At 38.0% G+C, this 12,537-nt stretch overlaps 2 protein-coding genes, 1 non-coding gene and 1 pseudogene across 3 annotated transcripts; 2 read left to right on the top strand and 2 right to left on the bottom strand.

The window, feature by feature from the left end:
• Positions 1 to 2,199: 2,199 nt before the first annotated feature.
• On the top strand, positions 2,200 to 6,447 carry LOC111448938. The gene is made up of 11 exons (XM_023088729.1): positions 2,200 to 2,409; positions 3,001 to 3,249; positions 3,496 to 3,708; positions 3,931 to 4,011; positions 4,088 to 4,174; positions 4,251 to 4,346; positions 4,437 to 4,490; positions 4,608 to 5,659; positions 5,765 to 5,813; positions 5,946 to 5,985; positions 6,094 to 6,447. The coding sequence occupies exons 2-11, from the start codon at positions 3,007 to 3,009 to the stop codon at positions 6,246 to 6,248; spliced, it is 2,070 nt and encodes a 689-aa protein (XP_022944497.1). The 5' UTR covers positions 2,200 to 2,409; positions 3,001 to 3,006; the 3' UTR covers positions 6,249 to 6,447.
• A 463-nt stretch (positions 6,448 to 6,910) lies between these two features.
• Positions 6,911 to 6,991, top strand: TRNAL-AAG. The gene has a single exon. It is a non-coding gene; the product is annotated as a tRNA-Leu (tRNA).
• A 118-nt stretch (positions 6,992 to 7,109) lies between these two features.
• On the bottom strand, positions 7,110 to 8,087 carry LOC111448655 (annotated as a pseudogene).
• Positions 7,920 to 12,355, bottom strand: LOC111448813 (citrate synthase, glyoxysomal). The gene is made up of 13 exons (XM_023088576.1): positions 11,849 to 12,355; positions 11,467 to 11,647; positions 11,272 to 11,357; positions 11,063 to 11,167; positions 10,171 to 10,233; positions 9,868 to 9,977; positions 9,563 to 9,682; positions 9,404 to 9,479; positions 9,194 to 9,267; positions 8,890 to 9,010; positions 8,680 to 8,777; positions 8,469 to 8,592; positions 7,920 to 8,346 (listed from the first exon to the last, which is right to left on the bottom strand). The coding sequence occupies exons 1-13, from the start codon at positions 12,107 to 12,109 to the stop codon at positions 8,215 to 8,217; spliced, it is 1,551 nt and encodes a 516-aa protein (XP_022944344.1). The 5' UTR covers positions 12,110 to 12,355; the 3' UTR covers positions 7,920 to 8,214.
• Positions 12,356 to 12,537: the final 182 nt, after the last annotated feature.

Below are 12,537 nucleotides of genomic sequence, written 5' to 3'. Positions count from 1 at the left end.
ATATATATATATATATATATATATATATATATATATATATATATATATATATATATATATATTTATTTATTTATTTATTTATTGGGAGGCAATATTCTAATTTCGAAATTAGATATTCTATTTTGGTTCTTAAATTTTACTCTTTCAACTCTTAAATTGGTTTCATTTTCACCCCTAATTTTTAAAAAAATATTAGTTTGGCCATACATTTTTTAAAAAATATAACTATTTTGGTATAGTATTATTTTTATCTAATCTAAAAAAATTAATGACGTAATAAAGTAAAGATCAAAATTATTGTTTTTTAGTTTAAAAACAAAATATAACAAACTGTAAAATGAATTTATATAATTTTTTAATGAGTTAAATAATAAATAAAGATTTTAATAAATATATATATATATATATATATACTTAATTGGTCGATCCGTTTTCTTTGATTTCTAATATTGTCCAATTTTACCGAATAATATCCTCAGCCCAATATTGAATGCCACGTGTCAGCATCTCATGGTTTAAATGCACACTACCCTTGCCTCAAGACCAGCTCAATTAAACGGAATTTCCCCAACAATAAAAAATAAAAAAAATAAAAAAAGTGGAAAAAAAAAATCCATTTCTTATATATATTGGTGGCCGCTTCGCCCCTTCAATCCCATTACCACCATCAAACTCCTCCCCCGAAATCATCCGTACTATCAAACCCTAACTTTTTGTAGAAAGGTCCGACCACAAATTTCCTCAACCATGGCAGTTTCAAGACGACTGGCCCTTCTCTCCCTCGGAACAATCCTTCTGTGCCTCTTGTTCACTAGAGCCGCCATCGCCGAGTCCGACTACGGCGACGACATTCACACCGTCAGGCATTCCTCCGATTCCGACAACTGCAATCGCCAGCAACCCTACAAAGGCGACCAATGCAGGGAAGAAAACGACGGCGTAGAGGATGAAGATTTTGATGACACCTACAAGATCGTCAATAACGTCGCCATAAGGTTATCGGCGTCCGGAAGCAAACTTCGTGAGGCGGAGGAAGAGGACGATCTGCCGGTGCCCGAGGAAGAGATCCGCAATCTATCGATAGTGGGGCACTGAGCAGCGGCGAGATCACTTTTTTTTTTTTTTTTTTTTCTTTTTCTTTTATGGTATTGGAGAGAATTTAATTTTTTTTTTTAATTCGGCAATTTATTTTCGTCTTTGGTTTCTTCGTCTTTCGGCATAAGAAACGTACATGCCGGCTTATCATGTACGGATCAGCATCCATTCAGCTAGTTCATTAAGCTATCGTAAAAATAGTTGGGAAGGAAAAATTATTGTAGTTTTCTTATTTTCTTATTTTATTTATTTATTATTATTATTTAAATGACTGGTGATGAATATTAAATTAAAAACTCACTTTAATTATTGATTTACTTTAATATGCACCTTAAAAAAAAGCTAATTAATTTTGAAGTTTTTTTTAGAAACTTTTAAAAAAATTAATAGAATATTTTTATTCTCGTATTGGTTGCCATGCCATAATTGATAGGGAGAGCTTCCCATAATTGACAGGGAGGTTCTCACACCTCCGTTTTGTTCCTCTCTCTCTGATTGATAGTTGATAGGACCTTCTCTAATTGATAGGGCATTCCCTTCTTTGACTGATAGGGCCCTCGTGGACTCTCTCTCATTGATAGGGCCCTCGTGGACTCTCTCTGACTGATAGGGCATTCCCTTCTCTAATTGATAGGGCCCTCGAGGACTCTCTGTGACATTACCCTCTGATTGATGTGGCCCTCAAGGACTCTCTCTGATTGACATGGCCCTCGAGGACCGTCTCTGGTTGACGTGCCCTCGAGGACCGTCTTTGGTTGACGTGCCCTCGAGGACCGTCTTTGGTTGACGTGCCCTCGAGGACCGTCTCTGGTTGACGTGGCCCTCGAGGACTCTCTCTTATTTAAAGAAATTTAGATTGTCAATAGCGGATTTGAATCGGTAATACGTGAAAACGTGTATAAATTGATATACTTATTTAAATTTAATAATTTACCATGTTTGGATGGAAATTTAATATTAAAATTAAAAAATTTATCTAAATTTGAGTGGTTAAAAATATAGAATTAAAATTAACATAAAACGTAAAATTGATTTTTAAAGTAATAAGGAAAAAGAAAAAATGAGACATAATTTTAGTTTCTAGTAGATTCCTTGGATTATACGCCAGCGCATACGTAATGTTTTCTGGACCGCCGTAATAATGCGCGGCGTTCTCATTCGCCTTCCGATACCCGTCGAGTAAATTCCCGCCATCTGCACAAGTCCGACATCCATTTTATTTTTCCAACTCTTACAAATCTCCTCTATTTTCTCATCGAACCAGTTCTTCGGCAATATCGATATTCCTCGAGCACAGGAGACAGCCAACTTCTGGTAAGTCAATTCATGTCTGTCTAGGTTTCGATTGTCCTTCCACAAGTTTTAAGACCGTGGTTTTGATTTCGTTTTGTTTGAACGGAATTCAATTGGTGAATTGAGCTGTTTTAGATTGGTAGGGTTTGTTATCGTCGCCTCTTGATTTCCCGGAGAATATATTATTCTATCTGGGGTGATTTGCTTCGAGAAGTAATCAGATTGTTCTGTTGTTCAGAATATCGTAATTCGTAGGTTCAATCTTTTCAAATTGTTTTCACGAGATTAGCGATAATTGAAGCGAGATTTAATTTTTGTACCTTTTCGATTTTCGATTTTCTCTTCGTTATTGATGTTTGACTAGTTTCGGGATAGATCGAGAGGAACTTCCATTGTCTGAAACCAATCGCTCTTCAATTTTCTAATAGTTACAGTGTTCATAATCCATTTTGGTTTTTGAGCAAACTCACAACATCAGTCAATACATTTATCTTACACTGCCAGATTCTTATTAAGATGAGAGCGAGAAGCTGTTGCTTTGACAATCTAAATTTCTTTATGCAATGTGTACTGAGTAATGAGTATCCGAATAAAAGTTTTTATTTCTTTCAGGAGAACATGGATCAGCAACACAGCATCTATAATATACCCGTCATATGGAGGGGAACAAAGTATATGGTGGAAATCAGTTCAGAGTCTACTCTTAGGGACCTCGGTCAGAAGCTGCTAAACTTAACTGAAGTTAAAGCAGATACCATTAGACTCATAGTTCCACAATATTCCAGCAAAAGCTCTAAAATGTTTCATCCTTTTTCTGATGAAGATGGATACTTGAATTTGCAGAAAATTTCCATTTTCAAGGTGCAATTCGTTTAATTATTTTTATAAAGATGAGTTGTTTAGGTCGCGCAGCTTAGCCACTTGTTGGTTTTTGATTTGATGCATTACCAGTTATAGTATTTAGTTGATGCATATGAAGTTTCGGATATAAAGTTTGCTGTTTTCTGGTCCAGTTCCAAGAATTTTTCCTTTCACTTTCAAAGCCACCAAAAATTGTCATTGTTCTGCTAGTTCGAGGTGACTGACTATCAACTCTGACTCCTTCAGGACAACAAGCCTATCAGAATGATGGGAGTCCCTAGGAATGAGGTAGATGAAGTTTTGAACAATGCTAAGAAAAATGAACGAATTGCTGGGTTTGATGAAGAAGAGAAAAGACAGAAGCAACGAATGTCAAGTAAGCCTATGGGCGTGCTGAAACTGCCAGAAGGACCCTATGTATTTTGTGAATTTCGGACCCTTCAAATTCCAGGAATTGAGGTGCTCTTTAGCGTATATTCAATAATTTTATATTGTATGCATAAACATTGCAGCAGGATTGCATTTTGTAGGGCTTATGCCCTTTAATCTGGATACAGATTTGCTCTTAAATATTTGTTTTTTAACTGTATTCCTTATAAGATTCCCTTTGGCTGTTGAGTACTGCATTAATCTACATGTCTTTGACTGGTGGTGAATGACACATTCTTTCATTGGCTGTAGTTGAACCCTCCAGCTTCAGAAGCTTTGAAAAGAATGCAAATGTTAGCTGCGGATCCTGGTATTGTTGCAATCATGAACAAGGTAAAGGAATGTCTAAATCTGGATGTATGTAATATATGATTAGCAATAAATAACCTGGTGATTGGCCTTCTTTTAGCACCGTTGGCGTGTGGGAATTATGACTGAGATGGATCCTGTTGGCTATGTTGGTGTGAGCCCAAAATGTATTCTTGGCGTTAATAAGGTACATCCACTTTAGTACGTGGACAACTATGGATATTATTTTCCAATTTTGATTTTTGACTATATGTTCTGATCAGAACCATGGAGAGGAGATATCCCTGCGACTTCGTACAGATGATCTAAAGGGCTTCAGAAAATATGAAAGTGTTAAGAAAACTTTACTCCACGAACTTGTGAGTACTTTTTGTTTTGTTTTTTTTTATACATGCAGAGGATAATTAAGTCCCGAATGAATCCCTGAACTTATTGTGATTTGCAATTAGGCACATATGATTTATTTTGAGCACGATGCCAACTTCTATGCTTTGGATAAACAGGTAATAATGTTTTTTATTATGAATTTTTTTCCTCATTTATGGCCATATTGTTGATTCTAGCTTTGCGTTCATTATTATTCCTTAACAGGGTGGTTTTTTCAATTTGATATTTCTTAGCTTAATGAGGAGGCTGCCACTTTGGATTGGACAAGATCAAAAGGCCATACGTTGGCTGGAATTAAGTATTCTCAGTATCATGAAGAAAGCGACGATGTCGAAGATGGCTTTGGTGTCTCACAGAAACTTGGTGGAAGTACGTCGCATCAGCTGGTTAATGCCCGTTCTGCTTCAGTTGCTGCTGCTTATCACCGTTTGACCAACACAGCAGATTTCAGTTCAAGAGTGTCTCCAGTAAGTGGAGAGTCGGATCCCAATAGTTCTAAGTACCAAAAAAAACTGGAGCCTGATCCTAACGACGGTGCCTATCAAAAGAAGCTTGAGCCTGACCCTGATGACAGCTCCAATGAACAAAACATGCTCAAGCCTGATCCCGACAACAATTCTAATTATGAAAACAAGCCCGAACCTGATCCTGATGATGCTATTGGTTGCAAAATTATAGAATCTGATGGTGGACCAAGATTCAATAGGAGTCTAGTAGTTCAAACCGATTTGAGCAGCAAGGATGTGCAGCCTGTGCCTTCTACTAACAGCAGATTGTTGGAAGCCACAAAGTTGTATGGAGAACCGGATCCTGATGATATGGGAAGCTCTTTGAACGGTAAAATAACTGACAAAAACCATTTTTCTCCAGGAATGCAAAACCTGGATTGCAACAGTTCACAAAGAATGGTTGTTGAACCTGATCCAGATGACTTGGGAGAGAAAATGAACACGTTGGGGTGTGGAAATGCTACTGGACATGATGAAGCCGATTGCCTAGAAGCTGGCTTAGTGGCAGATCAAACCCATTTAAGTATAAGCTGTAAAAAGCATGATGAGGAACCGATGCAGATAGAGCCTGATCCTGACGAAAGTTTGGTACATCAAGCGGATTTATCTAAAATGCCTGTTGACGAGCCTGATCCCGATGACCAAGAAATTCAAAGAATACAAGACTCTGTTTCTGTTGTATGCAATCGATTGCGTGAAGCTATTGGAAAGCTGCTGGCTGAACTTAAACCTTCTGAATCTTCAGCAGTTTTTCAAACTCTGTTCAAGATTGTTAAGTAAGTTCTACTGATTATGAGCGCAACCTCTGCTATTATTTTTGCGACTGGTCATTAGGATTCATTCAATATTGAATTGTTGACTGAAATTCTTCTCTTCTGCAGGAACGTAATTGAACACCCTGATGAAACGAAATACAGAAAGCTTCGCAAGGCAAGAGGACTAATTTTCCCCTTCTACTTCACTTCATTTCATGAACTATTCTCTCCCTCTCTGTTTTGTTCTGTTTTTTTTCTTTTCAAAAATTAAACTTGTTACCTTGAGCTAATAAATGATGCATTGCAGACTAATCCCATCATCCAGAAGAATGTTGCCAATTATAAAGGTTAGTTTTGTATGCATCCATATCCAGTTACTTAAAACAACAAAATTAGGGAATCAAACTAAATTACTATGATCAATTGTATCAATTCTTCTATATTTTTTAATGCAGCTGCATTGGAGATCCTCTTCTTGATAGGTTTTATTGAAGATGCACTGCTAGATGAAATCGGCAAGGCAGAAACATTCCTTGTACTGAAGCGCAACGATCCTGGCTTATTGTGGCTTGCGAAATCCACCCTTGAAACATTCAATGGTTGCATGTAGCTTGAACAACATATTTTCTTATATTTAACAGAACTGTAAACTAAAACGAGTGGTATAGTACTGTATACAAGTGGTGGTTTATTGTGTTCGACCTGGACTAGACAACCCGATATCAAACAGGGATGAGTCGCTGTAAGTATGCTTATTCAAATAATAAGAGGGTTGTTAATAAATGTTTCTGAATGGCTTTAGTGTGCCACTAGTTTGGATCTGATAACCATTTCCTTTAAGTTTATGGGTTTTTTTTTTCCTCAAATTTTTTTTTTTTTTTTTTACTATGATTTCACAAGGGTAGAGAAGTCCATGGGGCGGGGTCGAAAAGTATTCCCCATTCTCACCTCCTGTCTTCCACAAATCTCTGAAAGTGTTGCTCTCTCCTTAGGCTCCTACACATAATGAACATGTTAATTAAGTCGTGGTATTTCCTTCTATTCGTTGCTCATTAGCCAAAGCTTGCTTCCGACTCGGTTGCCATGTATCTTCTTCATCTCTTTTGGTGAGTGAAGCTTTTGATCCCCCTCCTGCAGTTCATGATTGAAGATTGGTCGTTACTTGTAACTCTGTTCTATTATATTAGTTCTTTATTGAACCGAAAAAAATAAACATATTCGAAGGAAGCAAGAAAGAGATATATATTTTTATTTTACGATCTTTAGCAAGCTGTTGAGATGGCCGAGTTGGTCTAAGGCGCCAGATTAAGGTTCTGGTCCGAAAGGGCGTGGGTTCAAATCCCACTCTCAACAATTTTCATTTTTTTTCCACTAACTTTAGAACAGAATCGAATCGTTTAGAAATGTTTTTTTTTCCACTAACTTTAGAACAGAATCGAATCGTTTAGAAATGTTTTTTTTTCCACTAACTTTAGAACAGAATCGAATCGTTTAGAAATGTTTTGACGCCTTCTTCCCTTCTCCTTCTCATTTCCCCTTCTTTCTTCAACCCCACAACTTCGGCATCCATTTCCCTTCCCTTCCCTTCCCTTCCCTTCCCCTCAGCCTGCGCCACATTGCAGAGCAAATCCTCACAGAACCCCAATGGAATTCCAGCTTCCCCATCAGCTCCAATGGAGGAACCATCACCTTCTTCTTCAAACCATTCTTCTCATCTCTCTCAAACTCCCACCATTCTTCATCCATTAACTCATTCAGTTTCCTCATTTTCCTCCTTTTGCTCGGCTGACGCTGCAGCAAATCTGCGCCCAATATGCCAATTAGCTGCCTCTGTTGGTTCCCCGTCCGCCATAATTGCTGACAGATTGTGTGAATTTGACGCCCCATTTGTTCCTTTTCGTTTTCGCGTCTGTAACTGGGATTGGAATATGGCGTTTTCTTCATAAGGGGTTTTGATTTTCATCTCGAGTTCTTGTCTCTGGTTCTGACAATGAAGCTCCACTTCCATGGCTGTGGCTGTGGCCGTGGCTGTAGATTGGTTTGCGTCTATGGATGCTTTTTAGAAGATGGATTCGTCCTCTTATAAACCCCTCGTAAAATTCCCATTGCTCTCGATCGATCTTCCTAAACCCCTATCCGGAGATACCAGAATCTTTGTAAACTAAGATTCTAAACTAATATATATATATATATATATATATATATATATATATATATATTAAGAGTGGAAATTACTAAAAAGAGTGGTAAAATGAAAAGAAAAAAAAACAAAAAAAAGGAGAAGAAGAAATTGCAGGACAATTCGACACATCCAGTTCCTTACAACTGGAAAGGAGAATATGATAATAAGGGTACAACATAAAGTCCTCTAAAATACTGGAAATTACAATACCGCATCCTACTTAAACAAGAAACTTACACGCTGCATACAAATGGCGAAGTAGAGCATTTATTCTTGAAGGAGGATTTATCTCTAACGTTGTTCTACTTTGCAACTTTGTACAACATAAGTGTTGTTTTCCTTGCGATGCATTGTTTTATTCTCCTACATTTGATTTGGATGAATCCGAACTAGCCTAGATCCCCGATCCAGACAGTCGGCGCTTGGAGGCGTTGGAAACGGAAACCTGACCGAGCCTGTCCGCCTTGGCCGGTACAAGTCGTTCGTTGGGTGGTATATAATGTCGCAGCCATTCCCCAGTGTAGACCTGAGTTCCATGAATGAACAGAGAATAAGGTTTAACTGAACTCATAGCTAGCATCATACCAAGTTTCGTGCTATCTAGTCTGAGAAGATAGTTTACAAAGATCTGGTGAGAAGAGAACTAACCTGTTGAGGTCGAATTATCTTAGTGTCGGGATCATCCAGCGATTCTCGCCAATGTGCCAAGTATCCAGCCATTCGAGGGATTGCAAACAGCACAGTGAAAAATTCAGGTGGAAATCCCATAGCCCTGATCAAACACGTCATCAGTTATCGACTCCTCAAGAGACGGATCACTTGCATATCTTCATTAGAAAACTAAAATATACCTTCCTACCTATATATTAATCCGGAGTAAAAGTCAACGTTTGGGTATAATTTCCTCTTGACAAAATACTCATCTGAAAGAGCAGCCTTCTCCAGAGCAACAGCCACCTATATGGCACCATAATCATTGTTAAACAATGCTCAAAGAGGAATTGCTTCTCGCTCTTAGAGAGTGTAAGCAGATCGCATTTTCACATGGAAACAATTGTCAGACAAATACCTCAATGAGAGGATCCCGACCAACAATGGAAAACACTTCTTCGGCAAGCTTTCTAATAACCTTAGCTCTTGGATCGTAGTTCTTGTACACCCTATGGCCAAAACCTGACATCTTCCTTTTCCTGGAGAACTAAGTAACGTGAGCAATCTAACTAGCATTCCCAAGTTAACAAAACAAAAAATAAAGATCCTCGGGAAGTAAGATAAAGTCCATTGGTACAAAGTGGTGTCTACCAGTTCTTTCACACTACAAAAAGAGAACAACCAAGTAAAAATTTAACTTATGGGCACAAAGTGGCAAGTACCTGTTTTTAACACCCTCGATGAATTCTGGAATATTATTAACAGTTCCAATCTCACTTAGCATTTTAAGCACAGCCTAGAATCATCAGGAAAACAAAAGAAATGAACCAAAACAAATCGAGAATGTCACAAAAGAGCAAAGTGGTAGTGTTTAATCCATGGAGAGAAACTAGCTGATTCCAATCGCTGGGGGAAATTGCTTTTATGCTTACCTCATTGGCCCCACCATGAAGAGGGCCATACAGTGCTCCGACAGCTCCAGAAAGAGCAGTGAACACATCAACACCACTGAAAAGCCATAAAGAGAAGGGATCAGACAGGAATAATAGATGCCCTAATTTAGTCAGGACATTGGTACAAAAGCTGTCTACCTTGAAGCCAGATGGCGAGCAGCAGATGTTGAGCAGTTCATTTCATGTTCTGCATGAAGGATGAATAGAATGTCGAGGACTCTAGCAAGCCGAGGATTGGGTTTGTAAGACCTATTACCCCTGCATAGATAAAAGTCTGGATCAGGCCCAAAGCCTTTGTTTTTCTAGATCCTGGATAGCAAGTACAATGCTATACTACTCACACAAGTATTCAATTTAGCAAAGGTAAATAAGATGGCATTTCTATTACATAATAGAACCTGTCCTCGTATATTAATGAAAACAAAGATGTCTAGGCAACTTACAAAGAATCAAGCATGTACAGGAAATTCTCCGAATAAGAAAGATTGCTGGAAGGGAGAACTGGAGGTCTTCCAGCAAGTCTAAGATAAGCTGCTGCTGCAATGGTGGGAGCCTATAAATTCAGAGAAAATACCCAACAAATTAGTTGGTAGTTCCATACATCTAGAAGGAAGTACATGGAGGTCTCAAACTATAATGAACATTCTATAAAAAATTACATTGGCAGGCAAACCAAAAAAGTAATACTGGCATAACAAAAACTGATGAAATTATCTTAGCTGACAAAATGCTCATAGAAAGCATACCTTCCCTATAATACGAGCTATTTGTTTGTCTCTCACTTGCTTAGACTTGTAAAGATCTTGTCCCTACAGCAAAACAATGGTACACGACTAAATACAAAAAAACCTTTCACATCACAAAGCCTTAAAAGATAGATGCACAGAGTAACAACGACATCATGAAGCTTTCATCAAGAGTTGTACAGTTATTATGTTAGTTTATATAGATTTTTTTATCAGCTTTCTTACGTTTTTATATAGTATTTTCCAATTTTCTTGTAATACCATATAAATCCAAAATCAGGTTGTAATTGGGACTTCTAACTGATGAACATGTGAATTTTACTTCAATGAAGGTTTCTTCCTTCTCGAGATGGATTTCCCATCTATGCGTGGCTATTGATGCCATTTTAAGAGAATCTGCTGCATAAAAAATAACTGAAGTACGATGAACTACATATATAAGTTATTCAGTTAAAGTAAAGACAACATGCAGTTTTAAATGTTAATTGTATACAGAAAGTGAAAAATAGAACTTTCTCCACAGTATGCCCTAAAAAAAATTTCTAGAAGAGCCACAGCGTACAAAATAATCAGTTCAAGCAGGTATAGTTTCTCGTTCTCATTAATGTTAATTAAACGAAAGTGGCACTTGACTTTAAAGCTGGGTTGACAGCTTCTAGAAGGAGGGGGAAGGAGGGACCCAAGAACCCAGGGAACTTCCCCTTTTTCATTTTATTTTCTTCATTTTTTAATCTTTTCTTGAGAGAGAGCAGTGGATGAGTCAAGAAGGAAGAAATGAAATAATTGGTCCCTTAGTCTGTCTTTCGATTAAAAATCAATATGAGCCTGATCTTTAAAATGGAGCAGAACCTTAATATACAATAAAAACTGAGATCCAAAAATATCAACTTACTCTAAGGGCAGGATTGGCATCTGGATGAAAGACAGATAGAGCACTCATTGCACTAACAAGCACACCCATTGGATGTGCATCATGAGGCATTGCTTGAATAATATCCTATTGAGATAAGAGAGAACTCTATCAATAAGAAGCCCTTCAGACAATGAAATTTATATAAAGAAATATGTGTAGGAAAACTCAATAGAACAATGCAATCGCACCAAAAGTCCCTGCGGTACAGCCGAATGCTGAGAAATAGCAAACTCCCAGTCTGCCAATTGACTCTGAGAAGGCAAATTCCCATACACTGGAACAAATCAGGCATTACATCAGCGAACGAAATATGAAATATCATACACAACCACAATGATTTTAGACCAACAAAATAGTAAAGTGATAGCTCCTCGAAGGCTTACTCAAGAGGTATGCAACTTCCACATAGGTACTACTCTCAGCCAATTCCTCAATCGGGTAGCCTCTGTACCTAAGAATTCCCAAGTCACCATCAATATAACTGATCGACGACCGAACTGGAGCCGTGTTGAGATAGCCTGGATCATACAGCTTAAGCCCCTTGTCATTTGGTCCTGTAGTTATCTACAAATATTACGAGAAAAGTCATTAAACTAAAATCGGTGCCTAAATAAATAACACCACGAAGATTCCAAGATATCAAACAACACAAGAAAAACTTCATCACGCGCATCTGACCAGCCTCAAGTAAAATCAACAACCAAACAAACGAATAAACCGATTCAAATACGGGAAAATATATTACAGATCCATTAATTCGTGTACCTTCTTCAAATCGGTGGCCTTAATCGTGCCTTCTTCAGATACCTGGACCTGATACCTCTTTCCAGTTCTCTCATCTACAATCGTCAACGTACCCTTCACCAATTCAGGTGGCGCAACCATGGTCTGAGCTGACACGCAATGAGCCTCGAGGGACGAAGCCATCACCGGTGGTTCCAAGGACGCAGCGCTCAGATGCGCCGCCAGAACGGCCAAGCGATGACGAGCAACGTTCGAAGGCGACAATTCCATGTCGGTGGGCATCTGTTTTCCTTTCCGATCGACGGAAATGAGATTCTAAACGACTGAGATTACAACCAAACAATATACGGACAGGAAAGCAAATAATCTAACAATTCTCCGATTCCGCTTCTAAATTCTCTGAAGTAAAAAAGGCGATACAGTTTCTCTCAAGAACGAAGCGAAAATTGCTCGCATTTAAAAGGTGTGAGAAAGCTCTTTGGACAAGAAGAAGAAAAAAAAGGGCGGATAACTGTGAGCTCATGCCACGTGTACTTTCCTCGCTCCATTTTTTTCCTACCAAAAATATATCAACTAAGTCAAACTATTCCATAAAATCATCACAATTTAGTTACTAGTTATCTCATAATGATTAAAAAAAATGTAGATTAACATAAGACTAAATATACAAAAAAAAGCAATTTGATCCCAAGGGTGAGCTAACTTCAAAA

The sequence above is a fragment of the Cucurbita moschata genome, unplaced genomic scaffold, assembly GCF_002738365.1.
Source record: "Cucurbita moschata cultivar Rifu unplaced genomic scaffold, Cmos_1.0 Cmo_Scf00010, whole genome shotgun sequence".
Taxonomy (NCBI): Eukaryota; Viridiplantae; Streptophyta; class Magnoliopsida; order Cucurbitales; family Cucurbitaceae; genus Cucurbita; species Cucurbita moschata.
Note: the sequence above shows the minus strand (reverse complement) of the source record. Positions and strands in the feature narration are given on the sequence as shown.

Excerpts from the sequence above, each read along its gene's own strand:
- LOC111448938 (XM_023088729.1), top strand. The coding sequence starts at position 3,007 with ATGGATCAGCAACACAGCATCTATAATATACCCGTCATATGGAGGGGA. Across the intron at positions 4,012-4,087 it reads TTGTTGCAATCATGAACAAG|CACCGTTGGCGTGTGGGAAT; the intron begins GTAAAGGAATGT and ends GCCTTCTTTTAG. Across the intron at positions 4,347-4,436 it reads AAACTTTACTCCACGAACTT|GCACATATGATTTATTTTGA; the intron begins GTGAGTACTTTT and ends ATTTGCAATTAG.
- LOC111448813 (XM_023088576.1), bottom strand. The coding sequence starts at position 12,109 with ATGCCCACCGACATGGAATTGTCGCCTTCGAACGTTGCTCGTCATCGC. Across the intron at positions 11,648-11,848 it reads AGGCCACCGATTTGAAGAAG|ATAACTACAGGACCAAATGA; the intron begins GTACACGAATTA and ends TAATATTTGTAG. Across the intron at positions 11,358-11,466 it reads GGAAGTTGCATACCTCTTGA|TGTATGGGAATTTGCCTTCT; the intron begins GTAAGCCTTCGA and ends GATTTGTTCCAG.